Genomic DNA, 21906 nt, shown 5'->3' with positions numbered 1-21906 from the left:
GCGGTGAAAAACAGGAGAGTTCTGCAATCCTTATCACACATGTCAGATGATTTTATTACATCTTATTGTACAAGTACCACAAGAGTATAATTCGTAGGCAGCAATAATTGAAGATAAAGTAAATAAAGATCGGCCAAAGTAAAAATAAAAATATCAAAAAATAAGTAGCAGCATCAGAATAATAAATAATACAAATAAAATAAAATCGAGTAAGTAACATGTCCCACTTCATGTAGGCCTATAATGTTTAATCATGTCTTTTATATTTGATGGCCTCGTTATTTAAACTGCTATTTTTATTGTTGTATGGTGCTGGTCTTATTCAGCAGAACCAAAGGCAGACATATTTGGTCATATTAAACAAAGCAATGCTAGACCATTTAGACCTCGTGATGTTTAGGGATGTCGTCCCAGTTGTGAATAACGGAGAAAAGAAAACGTAAAAAAAAAAATGGGAATCCAAATATATGATGACGTCCCTGCGTAGCGGGACTGTGCGGATCCGAGCTGGGTCTGGATCGGGTGGGACCTCGAGGACAAGACCCTCCTTTACATCAGGGAAAATGTTGGGATCCAATCACCTCTCGCTTTAACCAAAAATGATCTCACTTCCCCCCTTCCGATTGGATTGCTATATTTAGAAAACGCCTGTGCTTTATAAACGAAGGGCAGTAGTTACTGGCAATGTTCTGTTCAAAACACAGTGCGTCGTCTTTAGACAGTCCCATTTTGTTAGTCTGAGTATCACATGCTTTTACATTGTAATCGAAGAAGAATAAAGTGCTCCCAATGTTATACGCAGGCTATAGTTAGGCTATCGAAGTTGAAACCTAATGGCAGATATACGGAAGAAGCTGGTGGCGGTGGGAGACGGCGCCTGCGGTAAGACCTGCCTGCTGATCGTGTTCTCTAAGGACGAGTTCCCGGAGGTCTACGTCCCCACGGTGTTCGAGACCTATGTGGCGGACATCGAGGTGGACTCCCAGCAGGTCCAGCTGGCGCTGTGGGACACCGCCGGCCAGGAGGACTACGACCGCCTCCGTCCGCTGTCCTACCCGGACACTGATGTCATCCTCATGTGTTTCTCAGTGGACAGTCCAGACTCCCTGGAGAACATTTCGGAAAAGTGGGTCCCAGAAGTCAAACATTTTTGTCCCAACGTGCCAATCATTTTGGTCGCCAACAAAAAGGATCTACGTAACGACGAGACCGTCAAGTATGAACTGTCGAGGTTAAAACAAGAGCCGGTGAAGGCGGACGATGGACGGGCGATGGCGATGCGCATCGGGGCGTATGACTATCTGGAGTGCTCTGCTAAAACCAAAGATGGTATATGGGAAGTGTTTGAGACCGCAACCAAGGCATCCTTAAAACAAAGACGACCGGGTGGCTGTGTGAACTGCTGCCTTTTGCTGTGAGGGAACATTTTGCTAAAAGCTGCTTTTTAACACTGGGGCTGTGGTCAAGATGAAGTGGGACTTGTTATGGCCAAGGCCGCAGTGTGTTCAACTCTTATTGCACACACACTCTATTATCACATGATGAATGAATGCCTAACATGTGTTGCTTAGTTAAATGATTCTATTATATGTACTTTAGTACTCTGCCCTTAATATATGAGTAGGCTAAAAACATTTTTGTGGAAGATTTATTTTTGGAATCAACGATAAAATTACATGAAATGGTTTGAAGGCTAGCCTGAGGTCAGTTTCAAATCGATTGTTTCACGTGCACAATGAGAGATTTCATATGCAACTTTCTGATATGGCTATTATGTCCATAAATATTTTTTGCCTCTGGGAATTCAAATCCTTCTGACACGATTACATAGTGACAAAATACAGTATTAAAAAAAAGAACGCATCAGAGGCAGAGTAATGGTGATGGCAATAATCCTTTGAATTTATGCCTGTTTATAATAATAAACACAAATGCACTAAGGGTGGTCCAAGTTTGCTATCTGTGAGGAAATTTGCAGATGTAAAGTAAAATGTGCATTTGTGTGATTGAGCAATGGTCTGCCTAGAATACCAAACTGCAAGGTTTGAAGTACAACAGTCTGACAGGTAGGCTACTATCACAACACAATAAAGCAGTTGGCCTAGTATTAAAAAAGAAAACATGCATCATAACAAGAGGACTGCTTAAGCTCATGTCCATATCCTGAAAGTGTAGGCCTAAATCTCGGACTACGAAAAAATTATGAAGCAAACAGCCAACAGGAAGCAAGAAGGGTATAGAGTAGGCTTTGAACAATGACAAATCCAAATAATTGCAAATTAGCCATGGATATGTAAGATGGAGTTCCTTTTTAAATGCAGGTCATTCATTAGAATCTAGTAATTTCACATTGTACTTGATCTGTAATTCGATTTTGAGTTCAGCCTGTAGAGTTATTTATTCATTGAGCAAAATACGCCATTTGACATTTTTTTATAACAGAGAAACTTTAGTTAGGCAACAAATCGACATTTCAGTTTATTTACTGTGGGTATAAATGTGGTGCCAATGACATGCACATTCCTCCTTTTACCTCTGACTCAATAGCAACAGAAATGAATAGCTCCAAACCAGTCACCTCCAACTAATATATAACTATATTGAATTCAGTCATCAGAGGAAATGTATACAATTTTCATATCAGTTTTACCAGCATTAAGATGAAATAGAACAATATATGATATAAATGTGAAAAGTAAATAAAGCCAATAATAGTTCCAGCCAGGTATTGAACAAACATTCTGCAACACATGATCCATTCCTTTAGCCGTCAGGCTGTGGTTGGTTCTTCCACAACCCATATGATGGCAGTATCTAGTTGCATTCCCAGTCAGGGAGAATTTGTAAACATTTATTAAAATACATCCCTGGAATATGATATTGTTGATAAAAAAGTAAGTATTTTGGTCCTCTTTTCAAGCAAGCAGTAAATTTATCTCACACTACTCGACACCCATGCACCCAACCAAGCCCCAAATGTATAAAAATCCCCCAAATTCCCCTGATTATTGCCCACACCTATCAACAAAATAAATCAACAAAATCAAAATAAATAACCCTTTTAACTACACAGGCTTTAAGACTTAATATTCATAATAAATGTTTATTTTTACAAATATTGTGATATGATTGTTTGGAATTATTCTATTATATTTCAACATGAACATGATTTATGCCTGTTGATTTCACATGCCTGTTCAATCACACCTTGATAAATATACAACAAAATTGTGTATTTAATTCAGTCCTACCCATGAAGTCAATTTGTTGCGCAATACAAGTAGAATGAATAGTTAGAGAAGCCCTTCCACCACAACATTTTAACCACTATGTCAATGCTTTTTCAGCCAAAGGCAAGCATCTCTAATGAGACAATTTTTCAAACTACCATTTCATAAAAGTTTCTCTAATATATCTTTTTTTTTTTACGTTGACTTGGTTAAATCTTCGACTAGAAGATCACTAATAGTACATTGAATCATTTGAGATTACAAGCTCTGTCTCACTACTTCCACTGTGTGAAAACAGCAGAATAATTTGCTTTAAGCCAATAATGTGATGTTGTGTCGGCTGGACATAGGCCTAGATATTCAGCCCTGTTGTAAATTATATGATACATAAAATATATAATAATAAATAGTCATACACTGGTATATATGCAGTACAGTTTCTTTATTGATGAATTTTTACCGGGGAATTTACACCATTTAAGTATAGTATCTTCAACAAGATTACACATTACAGAGAGAAAATAAACCAAAATGATAGGGTCAGGGGTATGGGCATCATGGACAATACTTGTGTGTGGTTGAAAAACCTTTTTATATGTTGCTACATAATAATTTAACTCCAGACATGCTATTGAGTAAAACAAAACTTGTATGTTGGCAAGTTAGTGGCTTTTAAGCAAACGACGGGAATGGAATGTCAATATCCATCTGTCTGTCACTTACTCGCACATACTGCTCAACTGTTTTTGTATTCATTTTAAGATACTGAATGACATTGTTGTGGAAAGCATTCAACCGTTTTACCATGATGTCAATCCAGGCCTGGATGTCAGCCTGAAGCTGTTCAACAGACATGTCAGCTAAAACATCCTGGCACCTGGTTTTGATAATATTGAAATAGTCCATTACTATTCTTTTGGCCTCAAAAATATGCTTGGTGAAATCAGCCAGGACATTGGAATTCATGGCATCAGCATACACATTAGAAGCCCAAGCAGACACCTTTTCTAGATTTTGAGTGTTAAGGGAATTAAAGAGTTGATCAGCTTTCTCAACTGAAGCATTTATTAACACAGACACCCTCTTAAGAATGTCTTCTAATTGAATATCCCCCAATTTCTTTATCACTGCAATTACTTGACTCCTGATTCTCTTCATTGCAACTACTAAGTCATCAAGGATTTCATTTCCTTTGACAATGCGACTAGAGCCAGGGAAACTGAATTGAAGCCCTCGGAAATTTTCAAGAACTGCGGTAAACTTTCTGGCAACTAATTCGGGAACTTTTACAATTACGTCTTCGGCTACTTCTGCAACAAAGGTGGACATTTTGCTGTAGATTTCAAGGCCAGAAATTTTCTCGGCATATCCTGGCATTTGGAATTTGGTCTCTCTGAGGAATTTAATGGCTGCATCAAGGATAATTCTGATGCTCTTTTGATATTCTCTGAGAATCAACATAGTGCTATCTGAGACCCTGCTGGACATTTTAGAAATATCCATATCTTTCAAGTTGTCATAAGACCTCTTTACCATTACTGTACCCTGTCTCTTAACTTCTTCAATCGGACCAGCAAGATTTGAAGCAAGCATGGTCATTTTGTTGTAGGTCTTACTAATTTGAATAGAGACAATTTCCTGGATTTGAAAGGTTGCAGGCACAGCGGTTTTCAATCTCAGCATCATTTCATAAGGCATCTCTGTGTTCCATGTTGTCTGGATACTCAGCTTTTCCCAATTCATTGCAGACATCTTCATGGCCAAGATTTCAACATCATCGGAGGGTGCAGACTGGAAAAGTAAGAATATGTTAATACAGTATCATACTATTGTCAGTATAAGCATGTCAAACATCGGTTAAAAAACAACTCGTCAGTCAGCAAATTGAAGGAAACATGGCTTACCGGGTAACGGCCGTAGACTCTTCCACTCACTTGTTGTGGAACCTGAGTCTGCAACTGGAATCCAACAAGTCCACTTGATGGGCAGGACACAGAGATGATGATTCCCTCCTGTGGATTTCCAAGGATCTCCTGGTTGATTTCCATTTTTAATATGGGTAGCTCAATCTTTGCTGAATTCTTAATGGAAGCATCCACAGCTCCCTCGGTAAAGCTGATCGTGCTGTCATGGTTTCCCTCCACCATTGTGTGCTTTAGAGAATACAAAGATGCCAGTTTGATCCCATTGACTCGGCTCATTATGCTAGTTCCTTCAATTTGTCCATTCAGATGTTCAAGCGTGGAGATTGAGGAGGCATTCAACTTCATGGTAATATCGCCTTGGTTCATAATACTTGCATCGGTTTTAAGCGTGATCAATGCTGACTTCATGGAGAACTCGTATGTCGCATCACTCAGGGCCGGGATAAGTATGTCCGTCTGCATTTGAGCAAGAGAGAATTTGAGCTTGGCCTCCAAATCGATAGTCTGCTTAGTTGTTGCCAGGAGCATGTTCAGTCCAGTGTCTTCCCACAGAGAGTAGTCTACCAGTTTGGGGCTTGTCAGACCAAAGAATGGGACATTTATTTCAGGAACTGTAATAGGCTGTTTAAGAACATCAAGATTGGCATCTCCATTGACCCGTGCAAAGATCTGAATTTCCCTCTCACGATTGTCCATTGTCAAGTAATGTGAGTATTTGAATTGATTGAACCTTGCAAGACCTGTCCAACTGGCCTGCTGCACATCAGAATTGGCACTGATTGCCATATCATTCTGGAAATCTGTCTTTCCGATGAGTTTCATGGGTAGGGTTACTTTGACATTGGCCTTGTTCTTGGTGTCAAACATTAGCTCATATGGGGCGACCACAGCCAGGACAGAGTTTGCAAGAGTTCCAGCTACTGGTCCGACCAGCTCACCATTATAAGAAGCATCCAAAGCAATTTTTAGGTCTTCAGTCTTAGCCTGGAATTTCATCACAGCCATACTGTTCTTCATGAAAGGACTTTCTGTCTCAACCTTGCCCTCAACGATGATAAAGCGGGTAAAGTGGATATCAGCAGCAACATTTTCCATCAACTTGAAGAGGTCACTCTTGGTTTCGTCGTTGTAAGTCACCTTGGCTGTGGAGATGTCGATCACAGCCTTCATGTCACTCTTGTGTGCTACATCATCTGAGAGATCCTTGAGAGCGTATGTTCCCTGACCCTTGTTGTTAACATTAATAGTAAGAATTCCATCCTTAATCTGTGCATTCATTTTCTGGTTAGCAGAAGCATCACTGGAGAGGCTGAGGAGTGGCATGTTGACTCCATGTTTGTATGTTGTATCCAGAGAGGCAGACATTTCGCTATCAATGGACAATTCTGCCTTGCTGACGATCTCTGCTTCGTAAGGCTCAGTTGTAGCCTTGGCATTCGTCGTGGCAGAAGCCTGAGCCGATAGGCCAATTAGACTCATTGAGCCCTGGTGGTCAATGGTAAATGCAGTGTGTACAGCCTTGATGTTTTCAGAGAAAGCCAGGCGGCTTCTCTCGGGCATGGCCAAATATACGCTGGTATCCAAAGTGTAGGCAAGGATGTCAAAAGTGGAGGTTGCCTTTGAGTTAAGGTTCATTTTGAACTCTGGAGTGACCGCTGTAGTGGTGGTGTTCGCCAGATCAGCAGTGGTCTGGAGTTGGTAGTTAGGTGAGACAATTTTGAACTCTCCAGAGAGTTTTCCAAAGCAAGGAATCCTGGTCATCTCAGAGACTTTGTCTTTCAGTTCCATGGTGAATGTCTCATAATCATAAGACTTGATGTTTTCAATCATTCTGATACAATACATGCTGACATCCTCCACCATTTGCTTGTAGTCAAAGGCATACATGTCCTTTATCAACTCCTTCACTGGCGCCATTATTTTGTTAAACATAGGCTGGACATCAATTGCTTTAAGAGCAGACAATGCAGACTGAATCCTTTCCCTGATCCTGTACTGTTTCATAATTGCAATGGCCTCATCCATGATTTTCTCAATTATCTTTTCAACCTCATAGTTGGACAGGAACTCTTCAATCTGTACATAAATACGATTGATCTTGTTATCAATGTTGTTTTTCTTGATCCATTCCATTATATCAGCCTTGATTGATTTCAGCATGTTGGTAAGTTCCTCAGTTGGGAACTTGTTCATCATGTTGTTCATGTACTGTTCCATTGATTGAACAAAGTCTTTCAGGTCTTGCATGAGCTGCTGGGGATTAATTGTATCTATGGCATCTTTAAGCTCTCCCATCTTTCCACGAATCTGGGCAGTAATTTCATAGGAGGCATCGATATTCCTCAGCATGTCCATGCTGTTGTCTACCAGCCTCACAACTAGATTCTTCAATTCTTCAATAGTTTCTGGCAGATACTCTAAAAATGCAATCTGAATGAAGTGGGTATCGCTGCTCTTGTCATAATTCACAGAACCAGAGATGGAGTAGTCATGGTTCTCACTGGCTCCATTGAAGAAGGTAGTGGCGAGGGCTCCCTTAATGGCCATTCCCATTTGTTCAGCTTTGTTGAATGCAGTTAATTCATGATCAAATGCATGGTTGTTCATTTTAGATGCAATGCCCACTGTGACACTCTGCTCTTTAAGGGTCATCATGCTGTTGAATTTGTTGTCCATGTTTGTCTTGTAGCTGGCTCCATTTTGTAGCTCGTGAGTGGTTGAAGCCCTGTATTCAAATGACTGAACCATGGAGAGGGGCTCTGCCTTCAGCAGGAACTTGCTGTAGAGCTCACCACTCTGCTCTCCATACAGTTGGATTTCTCCATTTGAATTCAGAATAGCATCAATAGACATGCTGAATGGTGTAACAATAGATTTCACAGTGCTGTCAAGACGGAGAGGCTTAGTATTGATGTTAGCCATGTTGTTGAACTTCATGGTCCAATCAGCAATCTCCATGTCACTGGTATGTGTCATTTGAGAACCCAGGAGTTGACCATTTGTGTTGCACTTGGCAGAAAGGATCATATCAACAAATTTGAATTCATAAGTGTGCCTGAGCTGTTCTTCAGACAACAATCCTGTCGTAATGCCAGTCATCTCTATTGTGTATGGCTTTGCTACGAACTGGGCCTCATTCTCAAAGTTCACTTCCAAAATCCTCAGATCATTCTTTACGTTGACTGAAGTGGTGAAACTCTCAACGTTAACTGTGATGTCATGCTTGTAGTAGTTTCCGGTATTGAGGATGTTGTCTGTCTTGGAGCTTAATGACAGAGATCTGAGTGTTAAATCCAGGGATTGGGTGTTGTCAGTCTTCATCTCACCAAGCGATCCCACCATGTTGTTGGAGAAGGAGCAGCCTTCCTTATTCAATCTGAGGTTCAACCTATTCCTGGTGTTGGCATCGAAGACATTGCTCTTGAGTATACTGTTGAGATAGACCTCTGAGATGAGAGCCTTGGCATCAACATTCAATTCCACTGTGTTTTCCTTAACGGCCCCTTTTGTGTTGATGGTCATGGTGGCTCCCGAAATGTCAACTGTGCCAGCAAAAACGTTCTCAAAGGTCAACAGGTTGCTCTGTGCAGTTGTGGTACAGCTGCTGATTAGGCCAATCGTGTTCAGGCTCGTAGTTGCCTTGTGAGAGGCACGGCTTCCAAAGATGTTTAGAGAGGCATCACTATTGATCTCAATGCTGGAAGGGTTAATTGAACCAGAAAGCAGAGAGTAGACATTGTTCACTGTATCATCAGCCTGATTTTCTACCCTGATAGTGGCCCCTTCTCTAGTGGCAGTGAAATCTACCTGGTTACGAATCATTTTCTTATCAGCCATCGTGGCAGAGTTGGACTGGATTGTAAGTTTGGCATCTTGGTAACCAAAGGTAAACTTAGTGGTGTGCTTCAGTGGGTCAATGTCTACGTTGGTGTTGGATTCAATCAGTAGTTGCTCATTAGCGAAGGTGGCTGTGGCTTTGTTGAAAACCTCCAGGAACGCAGAATTTACTCTCAGTGTGGTTTCAGTTTTTGCTTCTTTCTTCAAAGGTTCAGCAGAAAAGGTTTGGGAATAGCTGGTGCTGGCTGACATGGATCCAACTGTCAGACTTCCATCCATGTTAGCATCTCCAGTAAGCATATTGGAAGCCAGAGCGTACTGAGAGGTGATGTCCAAAGATGTGTCTAGACCCAGGGGGCTGAAGGCCTTCCCATTGTAGCTGCTAGTAGACAACACTTTGTCTGTGATGGCAATTTTTTCCAAGACCTCAAAACTTGTCTCAATGAATCTGTGCTTCAGAGAGCCACCGACGATAACCTTGATCGCATCTTGGGGTGTGTCACTAATTTCCGCAGCTCCTTTAAATCAAAACAGAACAACATCAGTAAAAATACAGTTATTTTACCCTAAGACATTCTATTTTTGAAATAACATTTGTGAACATATCAAACAAGATCAACTTACCCTCAGATGTGAATGAGAACAGTTCCATGGGACTGTCAGCGATGACTTTGATCTTTGCCACATAGCTAGGCGACTCTACTGTGTTGTTGCCAGCAGAGATGGTTCCCTCCAAGTTGTAATAGTTGGACTTGACCTTTCCAGACACTTCCATCATTCCCATGAGAGGCAAGGTGAGGTCATAGTCTGAGGGGATGGTGAATGTGGGAATGCTGATCTCCTTGGGAGAAACCTCAAGTCCCATCTGAGGCAGAGAAATGAGCGGTGTGGTGAGCATGGGAGGGATCCGGAGCTCCTGGGATGTCTTTCCTCCGAGAGGCAGTGCAAGAGTGAAGGATACACTGTCTTTGTTGAACTGGTATCTGAACTGGCTTTCACTAGTAAAAAGACAAAAACAAATGATTTTAGAGCACATTTTTATATTGCATGCAAAAGTTTAAATTGTATTTATTTATATATCATGTATATATTATATCTATCACAACTTACAGATTCATGAACAGGTTCTCAGGCATGGTAGGTTTTTCCAACTCGGCCAGGCTGTTCTTCAGAGTGTGAACATAAGGAACATCGTAGGCGAGCTTGTCCATCCAGACATTGCCAGTCTTTTGAAAAAAAAAAAGGTTTTGTGTTAGGTTGGTCTACTATGTTTATTGATAATTCCAAAATATATATGTTTCTTTTCTAAAATTGTGAAATGATGAAACACATAATGATTATTTCTAACCTGAAGAGCCTTGTTGTAGATATGACGTAATTTCATGTCCGTCTTGACCACCTGCTGGTCCAGGACTTCATTCATAAGTTGCTCCATCCAGTCCTGGAGAGCCTCCGTGTAGGGCTGGAGCGTCTTGATGTCCGAATTCATGTTTGACATAAGGGTAACCTCAGCCAGATCCTTACCTTCAATCAAAAAAATACTCTCATTTTAGCAACTGTTCACAACAACATTAGTCTTTGGATGGTTTACAGTCCCAAATAGTTGACATATATCATACCATATTTGAAGACGACTGCCTGGACAGAGTTGGTCGCTGGGAGCTTGACATCACTCTTGATCTCCAGGACAAGGTCCTCAGAGTTTTTCAGAATGGCTGTGATGGAAGCGTCAGTCTTCATGGAGGGCACTATCATCTGCATCTGCAGCATCGCATCGGTCTGGTCCTGAAGTCTGCAATATATACGAACCCCCCACAAATGGTTAAGCAATTTTCCAACTGAATTCATTTCAACAGAGAGTAGGTGTCACATTTGTCTTTAACAAATTGTCAAAAGGTTTTGGACAGACAATCGAGTGCTTGATTGAGGGTAACGTATTGACTTACTTGGCACGGCCAATCAGAGACAACTGGGGGATGTTCTGGTTGGTGATGTCAAAGGTAAGAGATCTGCCTTTTGTGGTGCTGTCCACCATGCCAACTCTGATGCCGGTCTCCACCTCATAATCAGGGATTTGCACATTGGTGGTGAAGACATTCCTGTTCCTGTTGTATTTCATGTTGACAGAGGCCTCAGTTGACGCAGCGCCTAAAGTCACAAAGGGAAGCAAAATATTTAAAGTTTGTTAGAATTTGTCTCTTTAAAAACTGGGCATACATAGAATACATGAGCTAAATATTGATGATCAATGTCAAAACAATGCATCCGTACCCTCTGCTTTTAGGGTCATTTTCAAAGAGTCCACCTGGCGTCCTTTGCCCTCTGTGAGGAGTTTGTAGGCGATGGTGGCAGTGTACTCAGTCACATCCCCAGTAGGTTGGATCTCCACAGCAAACCTATGGAGGGCAAATGCTTAACTCCCACAAACCCATCTATAACAGTAAAACGATCCAACATAACAGATCGAAACGATCTTAAAGTAGATAAAGGAGTCGCACATACTTAGTCTCCCCAGTCAGGGGGAAGTAAGGAGCGTTGTTGATGCCAGCGGAGTAACGGGCTGTGGTGCAGTACTTCAATCCAGAAAAGAAGGGTTTGCACTGTACAACGTTTGTCCTGCCTTCGTCTTTGGCTGAGATCACTTCCTCACGGCCATTGTTCACAAGTAGCACATTATTGCTGTTTCAAAGGGAGAAGAGGAAAATAGGGGTTCTAAATCATCTCTTCCCATACATGTATGTTATAGGCGGGGACTCACGAGGGGTTTGTTAGCGGTACCTGACGCTGAAGAGCTGGGTGGAGCCTTGTGGGGCAGGGAGAGAGAGCTTGACTTGGTTGTTTTCCATGGAGATCCTGGCATTCAGAGCGCTCTCGTGGTATATGGTAGTATGCATCGCAACATCGGTGTCTACAAACTCAGGAACATGAACTCCCATCTTGGTCACCAACTCAATACCCATAGAAGGCCTGAAGGACACTTCCTGTTGTACGGAACGAAAACAAACATAATCATTTGATTTGCAAGACTATTTCTATAACCTGGGCAAGAAGGTTACAGGGAAAAATAAGAATACCTACCATGTTCGGTGTCATGCTAAGCCCTCCCTTTGCTCCAGGAGCAAATATGCCAGCCATGGCAACCTTCAGAGGGAATCCGGATCCGGTCGCCACAGAGGCTTTGTTGTCCATGAAGATGTAGTGAGCAAAGAACTCGTTGTCTGTGTTGGAAATCAGTTTTTGCATTTGCTGATGCAACAGGGAAAGGGGGAAATAGTTTGATAAACCAAATGAGCATAATCAACATAAAAGGTAGTACATACAACAGGATGAAGAGGAATAATTACCTCTGTTGGAATGATCCTCATCAAGATATCGGAGTACATGGCAGCGTATTCAGCGTAGCCCTTCAGGTCACTGGCCTTGATGTAGCCCAGCTCGGTGCCCATGATTCTCAGGTAGGCCATGGCCTCAGGGGATTCCTGGGCCTGGAGCTCCTTGACCAGCTTGTTGAAGTTAGCAACAACCTCCTTAACGAGGTTCTCAGGTACCTATGGAGGTCAAAACGGTAATTGAGATTTAAACACAAATAGATAGTTTTACATTTCTTTATAGGAAATTCATGTTCACAAAAATGTATCGACCAAAAGTATACCTTATTTCCATTATCCTTGGTGAATGGCATTTTGTCTACTGCCCAATAGAGCGTCTTTGAAATGGTGTCAGGGAAGAATCCGTTCTTTCCGAACAGAGCCTCGACAGATGGTTCAAAGCCCTTTCCGTCCATGCCGATCTACAAGCAAGCGACACGATTACAAATTGGAACAGTCAGGTAATGTAGAAAACATTCATTACTTGCAGACATTTAATGACGTAGCCCATGCGTTGAAGTGTTGCTGTTCGTACCTCCCACATATCCACGGTGTAACCAAAGACCTCCATCGTAGTTTCCAGCATGACCTCTCTGGGTAGCTGGCTGCTGACGTCGAAGATGATGTTACCCTTAGTGTTGGCCTGCATGGATTTATGTGCCATTCCCAGTTTGTAGTTGCGTGACAGAGTGGTGTAGTCGGTATGAGTGGGCACATCAGTGTTCTGCAGGACTTCCATAATCCTCTTGGCAAGTCTAAGGGGAAAAAAATATGGAAGGAACCTTAGCAAACATAATTATAATGGTGAAACAATTGCTACACCTACACTATTATGTTTGTTTCTCGCCATGACTGTCCTACGCTGCGCTGAGTCACTGGGAAGGGGAACAAAAATGAAATCTGAAAAATAACTTCAAGTAACATTTGTTTCTGTGTACACATGTAGGTATCCTTACTTCTTGGAGTTGCGATCCTTTGAGGACACAATGTTGTAGATGTGAGATGTCACAAAGGCCTTGACCTGTGGGTTCTGTTCCTGCTTGAACAACTTCTTGACCATCTCCAGGTCACTGGTCTTGGGATTCCTCATCAGTATCAGGTAGGCGGCCAGGCGCTTCTGCACTGCACCCTTGGCGTATGTGGCGACCCTCTGGAGGTTGGCACGCACCTATATGGTAACACAGAGCACAGAGCTGATCCACCTGTGTCCCCTAGTGACTTGAGAGGCAAGAGGACTTCTGTGTGTATAACCTTGGCAAGACATATAAGCACGACGACAAGGGAGTGCTATTTACCTCATCAGTGAGCTGCATGCGTCTGAAAGCCTGGATGGCGGCCAGCTGAACGGACAAGGTGGTGGCAGGCTGTCTCATGCACTTGAGCAGGGTGCTCTTAATAGAGGGATCTGCGGCTTCCATGGCCTCTCCCATATTACCAACAACCTAGAAAGTGAGTAAGGAAATTAAACAAATGAACAATAATTATTGTTTTAATATTGAAATTAAGCTTACCATTTTACGTTTTCATGGAATGATAGGATTTAAGAAAAGCTAATGGCGACCTACCCTCAAGGTCAGGTAAGTGAGATCTTTTTCCCCAGGGCAGTCTGAGCTCAAAAGGGATGCGATGAATTCAGCCACAGCAGTGATAGCAGGGGTGACCTGCTGGTCGGCCTGGAATTGTCTGGAAACGACAGACAAATGATAAGATATAACAACCTGCAATTCTCTCATTCTCTTTGTTTCATTTTTTTCTGAAGTTATTGGATTCTTTTGTTTTCTTCACTTACTTCCTGACCACATTGCTGAGGGCAAACATGATTGGCTTGCTCTGCTTGTACTGAGCCATGAGCAGCATGTCCTTGAGCAGCAGGGCAGATGGATTGGGCAGCAGGCCCATGGCGTAGACGACAGCGTCCACCTCGATGGCGTCGGGCTCGAAGGTCCTCAGGACGGACAGGATGGCGCTGGTGCACTCGGGGGTGCCGCACTGGGCCAGGGCCTGCCATGTCAGGCTGCTGGACAGCTCCATCATCTCGGGTGTGCAGGTGGTCAGGACCTCATCGTTCAGGCCCCGCAGCTCGGTGACCAGCTTGTGGAAGATGCTGGCGCGCCGCTGGCCTTCCGTCTCCTGGGCCAGAGTGCTCAGTTCCCTCAGGCTGGCAAGGACGGCCTCCTTGGTCTGGATGATGGCCTTGTCCTCTGTGGCTTCCATGTGCAATGAGCGGAGGTTGTCGGCGTCTTCAGAGAGGGAGGAGATAGAAGAGGTTTAGACAATGGCCACAGGGACATTTCAGCGTTGTGTGTCTTTTAGTAAAATGTGCTCTCTAAAGCCTTTCTACTCACTGTAGTTGAAGATCCTGTCGTTGATTTTGTTGCTTTCCCTCAGGAACAAGGTCTGGCTCACCTTGGTGGACATCCCATACTCATTTCTGTTGATGGTAATAGGTGGTCCATATTTCAGCAAATTAATCATTATAGTTGGCATCGTACCTCAAAAATTATTCTCGAACTGTTCGGATTGGACTGTATGTTGACATGAATGTTAACGTGAACATACACGTGAATAAATTCACGTACAACCATAATAGAGGGCCGAGAATCAATAGAGCAGAGCTGTGTTGTTGTTCAAAACTTACTGGCTAGAGAAAGGCAGGAAGAGATGTTTCTCAGTGCAGACTGCGGACACCATGTGTTTTTTGCTGGCATCAAACTTGTAGTTGCAGGTCTGCGTGCTGCCAATCAACTTGCTCAGAGGGTAGTGCTGAGGGTTTGAGGAAGACATTTAATGTTTGGAAAAATGGAAAAAATGAAGAGCACTACATGATAAAGAGTTAGAGTTCGATGCATCAAAGCACCACGAGTATACATCAAATACCTAATGTACACAAATACAAATAAGAGCTGCTGTTGAATGTTTTGAGATTTTTTTTGCAAACGGATTATCTCTAATATAATATTAACAAGTGTTATGACAACCATTAATTTGTGATTAAATGCTATCCAAATAAAAAGTACTTGAAAAACAAACTAGAGTCATAACAGGTTTGGGTAAAAAAACAACCAACTCTACGTTTAATATCTACAAATGGACCATCCATACCATGCCAGAGATCAGGGCCAGGGGGCTGGTGGGCTCTCTCTGGGGAGAGGCGCTGCTGCATTTGGACAGGTCCCGGCTGACGGTGACATCGGTTGCCTCTCCCGAGGTGACGGTGAAGTCAGTGCCACATTCTCCGTGCACGGTGGTCTGGGGGGAACAAAATGCATGGATTGTTGTGAGAACATGAAAGACAGGTGAAAGAAATGAAGTGCTAATCGCTTGGTTTTGGTTATTTGTATATTATTATTATTAACTATAATAATGCATTATCTTAAGTAGTAGAGTAGTAGTAGTAGTAGTAGTAGTTATTGAAATATAGTAAAATATTGCTATTAATAATTATTCATAATAATATTCATTCAGTATTACCAACATTAGGTACTTTTGTTAAAGGCGATTACGGTTAAAGATAATCCACACTTAATGGGATTATTTGCCCTATTGAATTCCAGATTAGATTAGACTACTTGTTATGACAGCAACGTGGATGTCATCATAGAGATAAGCACGTGGTGGACTTTGACCAGCATGTGGACTGCCTTTGTGAGAACATGATGTTACAGGATGCTATTTACCACCTGCGTTTGGGGCTGCTTATCTTGCCATTACGCAAATTGTTTATCTGGGTCTAAAAAACAACAGATCGTACTCCCAAACCTGAATTCTATGTTTTGAAAATCCAGACGGCTTCACACAATCACACGCGCACAGCACACACACTCAAAGCCTACCATTCCTCGGCTCTTGTCCTCCTCCATGGCAGGCACCATCAGGGCAGAGACGATTCCCCTCTTGGCGTTCAGGATGCTCTTGGGTTCTCCCTCCTCAGGGAACAGGGAGACTGCATTCTCAATGTCCACCGTGAACATCAGGGCGTTCCTGGGTAAAAGGAAAGGGTTAACTGAGCCAATCTGCATTACCTGTGCTTCCAAAGAAAAAACGATTTTGCTGATTTGTTTTATCGTGTTTTTTATTCGATTATGATTATATAGTGGTCTGCTTTATTTGTGCTTTCATTTATTTACATAATATATTTCATGAATAAATGTTAGGAATAAATGCATTAATTAATATGGGAGCATCTTCAAATCAATATCTGGATCACCACTATGTAACACACAACAACTGGATTCAAACGAATGCTGGATCTCTTACTTTTCCATGGCAGCTTTGAAGGCCTCCGAACCGGCAGCGGGTCCAAACACCGGGGTGCCTTGCTCATCGATGCCGGTGACCTCGGTCAGAGAGCAGTCCGTGGTGCGCAGGATGAAGCTACACGTCTGGGGTACCTCGAGCTCAACCTGTGCCACAGATGTGAGGAGTTTTTTAGGTATGCTGTCTTTCTCCAGACACTGAGGGGGAATGGTTTGTGTTGGCAGGAGAGGGGCAGGAGTTTGGCGCCTACCTTGCAGGAGACTTTGGGGCCGTTCTGGACAGGAGTCGCTCCCTTGACGCCATTGAGTGTTTCCACTTCGTAGTCGTACGCAAACCTCCTGAAGTTCTTGAATCTTTTGGCCACTAAAAAGTTGGAAGAATAATTATTTTAATTAAAAGGCGGATCTGTTTGGTGAGGTCAGATTTTAAATAGTTAAAATCCTATGCCAAGAAGAAAGGAACCATGGACTATAGTACAATCATGAATTGCTAATCAACAGTTAGTAGCGTTGACTCAGGTATCAAAAGGATCTGATAATGATGGTGATGTCATCATAACGGGGTCAACGGGCAGCGTACAGCTGCTGATGAAGTCAATCTGAACTAAATGACTTCAGGGAATATAAACTGTCTTTTCAATCCCAAAGCTAACTAGGCCTACTTTAATCAACACTACACAACTATATTGTTCTAATAGCATCGATTGTATTTCTTATATTGCTGATGACTTTGTACAACTTACAAAAACATGTTGAAGATGATCCATCAAGATTTCCCGCTTCTTGTTCTGTAAAATGTCAAAAAATAAGAATGCTTGCAAATTTGGAAAGCAAGGAAACAATGATTCTCTTCCAAACATACCATCAATACACGTAAAATGTTATGTAAAATCACAGTTTGCGTTCAAATTTCCCAAATATTTTGTTTAGCAGAAATAAGCATAATATTATACTTAAGAGATCATAAAGAACAACAATGGAATTCCTATTTGGGGACATTTTTTACCATGAAAATTAAACGTAAAAATCTAATGTTACTCCGTATTCTTCATTAAATTCTTCAAAACGCCATTCAAAGTAAAATCAACCCACAGATACAATTTCACAAAAACATAAAAAGAAATCTCCTCAATCCTAATCTACTAAGGATTTAGTATTGGCATTGTAGACCTCAATCATTTAGTTTTTCTTCAAAAGGTACTCACGGGCCAATGCGTATGTTCCCAGCAAGGTCCAAAGGAATATCTTAATACCCCCCATGATGGGTTTAGAAGGAGCTCTTTGAGGTCCTACAGGGTAGTCCTCTTGTTTCCGTCAAGACTGATCTCTGAGCTTTGTCTCTGTGTCTTTTATACTTCTCCCACCTTACTGTATGGGATCAGCATGAGTTGCAGCAACGGTGCTGCCCTGGTTCCAAAGTCTAAGCCGTCCTTGTGGCAGGCCAAAGGTAAAAGCATTTCACAAAGACTTATCTGTCAGCACTCGGTGATGATGAGGCTGATTGCATCAAATTAAAGAACGGTTTCAAAACCATGGGGTTGATTATTCCAGGTTGAGTATTTTTCCATACTTGGGTTTCTACGGATGCTGAAATAGATTTGTAACACTGGTATTAGAAATGTTTAAGATATTTCCATAATAAACACTTGAAGGACATCACCTATCTAGAGATGGGACTCAGGTCATAATGGAATTGATCACTTTTGAACCCTAGGCCCGAAACACTATAACTCAACAAAAAGTTGGACATTCAATCATTTAAACTTTCAAAGGACATTCAACAACTTCTTTGACATTATAACATACATGTTGAAGCCATGATTGATGTTCTCAAAACAGATACTAAGTGATGTGTGTGGTTTTATAGAAGGGAGGAGAGGAAACGATGGTACTGTTATTATGGTGCCTCACTGAAGACATGTTACACGAAGCCAAGATAGATACATTGATGAATAGTTAATGAAAATTAATAAAAACAGATAACAATATTTTTGATGTTTAGTCTTAAAATCAGTACTATATTAAGATGTCCTGGCATAGTCAAAATAATCAATAATCTGAGAGGAATAATGTTGCACTTTGGGTTTCAGGCATAGCCACTGACCTTTTACCCTAATTAGGGAAGTCTCAGAAACCTCTGTATCAGGATGAGGTCATGCACTCTGTCAATGCAAAGAACTAGTTAATCAGGAAGAGAATGCATTACACAAGGAACAACAAGGTCTAAACCCATGATAACCAAAGGAAAATGGCTGTGGGGTTGTTGATTAATTAACCACCCATCTATGTGGTCAATTGTACAAAAAAAGCATTGGACACATTTTAATAAAGAGCATCGGATGGAGTAACTTCATTATTTTTTATTTAAATATCAAAAGAACAAATACAATCAAATAATAACAATAAAAATAATAATACAAATAATAATTAATTATATTTTGGTAGGAAAACAATGACAAAGGCAACCAAATAAAAACAATTGCAATAAAAACCACAAGAATCGCAATAAATGATTATCGTATTCTTAATAATAGTATTTTTATTGTTCCAAAATGTTGCCAATAGTTACAACTCTACGGTATCACCATGAACACACAGCTCAAGCTCTGGTTATCAAAAGGAGTTCCAGCAGTGATAGTATAATTGTGTCATGTCTGATAATCAAACAATGAGCAGATGATGTGTCTGGTCTTCTGCTCTTTAGCATCCTGACATGTCATGTCACTTGTTGTTTCTTGCCCTGTGTACCCCAAACCAATGGATCCTTACTCTGCATTTTCAGATTCAGATTCAGGTTTATTCTTTAATGTCCTCACAGAGGAGAAATGTGATCGCAGTGAGTACATACAAGTGGCACACAACACAACACAGGCCATGAAAGTTTGTTTTAATTGAACATATAAGTGAAATCAAAGTCACAATTTAAGCATTTCAGCAGTCATGACACAAATTACACAAGGAAGTTTAACTAAAGTATATCAGTAGATTATAAAGATATGATTTCATTAGAAATATGAACCAGAATTCTCTGTATGACAAACAATATCAATGCACTTGATTGGTCATTGTTTGAAATGAAATGTGAGACTGCAAATCAATAGTGGGTAGACATTCGGTAGCATTATCCAGCATGTGTCACTCGATTACATGAACAACAGCAGCATTAAACAAAAAACTGGGATAATGTTCAGTTATTTCTTCTTATTTCTTATTCTTTGCTCCTAACCCTATGTACATTTTTTCCAGTGTATCTCTGTTGAGCCCTGTAATGAAACACATCAATTTGTGTTGTAACTCTGCAACATATTGCATTACAGTGGTTTCATTTATCAGTGCAAACTTCATTTTATGGGTGCCAACCAGGAGTTCAGAAATATTTTCAAAGTAGGACTAGGACTAGGTTTGTATATATAGATGTGAATATTAGTTATGAAAACAAACAAGCATTTATTAAAAACAAAAATCAACATAGAATACATAGTTCACAACAAAGAAAAGAAAGACAAAGGAACAGGGGCATAACAACTATGCAATAAATTCACCTTTGATTTAAACATGCATTGAATTAGACCAATTTAGGCCATGGTCTCGAAGTTGGACGTCTGTCCCACACGGAGATAATAGGTGGTGGATACTGCCACCTAGCGTTAAAAGCTCCATTCAAAGGACTTCTAAAAATGCTCTGTAGGAATGTTTAATGGAAAAAGTAAAAAAATAATAATCTAAGGGCTTTTTCAAGAACAACAGTCAAGCTATGAAGCCTGGCTACTGGCCAGCCGATTAAAAGTTACATGAAACCTGGTGATGGTTTGACCCCCCAAAGCTGACTCAATAAGTTAGGCAACAGCATGAGCAGATATAATTAAATAACATTTTAAGCACAAGATGCGCATTGAACAGAGATAAGCCTGGACAGTGGACTCTAGGTTAAAGTTCTAAAAGATTGGAGATGTTTGCTGGCCGGTTACAAATGCTTGTCATCAATCCTTTGATCAACAGTTATTCTAAAAATAATCTCAACTACACGAGGGAATAATGTTAATGCTCAATGCTAATGATCTACCTTTACTGGCCTCAGTTATCCCGCACGGTCTTGTGATCCATCAAACTCTTCAAATAGTTGAGTGTGTCTAACTTTGGTTTCCTTCAATCGAGCCCTCACAGAACAAGGTTCATAAACTCTTTCATGCTCTCCAATGCTTGGACATTTTTTTTTACATGGGAAGTAGGCTTAGAAGTGTAAATGATGTCCATAATGACCTTCATCAGAAGGTGTTCAGATGTGGATCCGTTTCTCTAAACCGGCCATGTCATTCAAATATAGCAGATGACATCTTCCATGACCTGTGTCTTTCATATAGGGAATGACATCTTCCATCGCTTGAATAGCCTTGAGTGGGATGTCCATATCCTTCAGAATCTTCATCTACATGTATATTTTCATTTCAGTTTTGAACTGATTGAGGAGTTCCATAACCCTGACTGCCGCTTTTCCACTGCATGGTACCAGCTCGACACGACTCGACACGACTCGACTCAGCTCGCATTTTTTGCGTTTCCACCGCGGTACCATGGTATCTGGTACCTGAAGTGGCTGCTTTTTCTAGTACCTACTCGCTCTAGGTTCCAAGCGAGCTGAGCCGATGCTAAAAGGTGACGTCGGCAGACGGCCGGCGACTGATTGGCCAGAGAGTGTGACGAAGTCACGAGAGCGACATGGCAACCATGCTGGTAACATCCATAGCAGCGCCGCAGCCAACATGTTCCACTTCTCCAACTTCTTCAACATGCCAGCTAATAATAGTAATGCGATCGATGTCCTCCATTGTTGTTATGTGGGTTCTGTCCATGTGTGGGTTGCGTATGTGTTGTTTGCGTCGCGTACACAAATACGTCACGGCCCTTTCGCGCAGCCGACCCCGCCCACGTCCAGGAGGTACTATTTGCGGTGGAAAAGCACCCGTGCTGCTACCGTGTCGAGTCGTGTCGCGTCGAGTCGTGTCGAGTCGAGCTACATGTGTGGTGGAAAAGCGGCATAAGATTGCCTTACATTTTGCAACTAAATGTGTGCATTGCAATCACAGCATCCGTGTTAGTTAGAGATTTTCCTCAGGTTCCGGATCCCATTTTAAGACAGGGTATCACTAACAATAATTTCCTTTGTAGCAGAAACAAATACCTCAACACAATATGCAGGGTTAATCATGTAAGTGGACTGAATTAAAAAAATGTGGGAATAAAAGCCATCATATCTTATTGACAATAAAGGCCTTTGTTGAACAATAAAAGG

At 41.5% G+C, this 21906-nt stretch overlaps 2 protein-coding genes across 2 annotated transcripts; one reads left to right on the top strand and one right to left on the bottom strand.

Moving 5' to 3' along the window:
* Window positions 1–650: 650 nt before the first annotated feature.
* On the top strand, window positions 651–1941 carry LOC132449594 (rho-related GTP-binding protein RhoB-like). The gene has a single exon (XM_060041313.1). It carries the CDS (start codon window positions 834–836, stop codon window positions 1416–1418), a length of 585 nt encoding a protein of 194 aa, XP_059897296.1. The 5' UTR covers window positions 651–833; the 3' UTR covers window positions 1419–1941.
* A 1712-nt stretch (window positions 1942–3653) lies between these two features.
* On the bottom strand, window positions 3654–17981 carry LOC132449591 (apolipoprotein B-100-like). The gene is made up of 26 exons (XM_060041299.1): window positions 17822–17981; window positions 17360–17404; window positions 16868–16980; window positions 16618–16763; window positions 16194–16341; window positions 15463–15609; window positions 14999–15123; window positions 14706–14791; window positions 14150–14600; window positions 13926–14043; window positions 13656–13802; window positions 13317–13528; window positions 12896–13115; window positions 12645–12782; window positions 12337–12540; window positions 12071–12238; window positions 11771–11973; window positions 11495–11671; window positions 11264–11388; window positions 10939–11140; window positions 10612–10784; window positions 10341–10516; window positions 10103–10218; window positions 9617–9990; window positions 5135–9510; window positions 3654–5021 (listed from the first exon to the last, which is right to left on the bottom strand). The coding sequence occupies exons 1-26, from the start codon at window positions 17874–17876 to the stop codon at window positions 3903–3905; spliced, it is 9564 nt and encodes a 3187-aa protein (XP_059897282.1). The 5' UTR covers window positions 17877–17981; the 3' UTR covers window positions 3654–3902.
* Between the last annotated feature and the right edge of the window lie 3925 nt (window positions 17982–21906).

This window comes from Gadus macrocephalus, chromosome 21 (genome assembly GCF_031168955.1).
Source record: "Gadus macrocephalus chromosome 21, ASM3116895v1".
Lineage (NCBI taxonomy): Eukaryota > Metazoa > Chordata > Actinopteri > Gadiformes > Gadidae > Gadus > Gadus macrocephalus.
Note: the sequence above shows the minus strand (reverse complement) of the source record. Positions and strands in the feature narration are given on the sequence as shown.

What these genes read in the sequence shown, in the direction of transcription:
- LOC132449594 (XM_060041313.1), top strand. Translation starts at nt 834, where the DNA reads ATGGCAGATATACGGAAGAAGCTGGTGGCGGTGGGAGACGGCGCCTGC.
- LOC132449591 (XM_060041299.1), bottom strand. Translation starts at nt 17,876, where the DNA reads ATGGGGGGTATTAAGATATTCCTTTGGACCTTGCTGGGAACATACGCA. An exon ending in ATCATCTTCAACATGTTTTT is followed by an intron (nt 16,981 to 17,359) that starts GTAAGTTGTACA and finishes CCAACTTTTTAG; the next exon opens with TGGCCAAAAGATTCAAGAAC. An exon ending in TCTACAACAAGGCTCTTCAG is followed by an intron (nt 10,219 to 10,340) that starts GTTAGAAATAAT and finishes TTTTTTCAAAAG; the next exon opens with ACTGGCAATGTCTGGATGGA.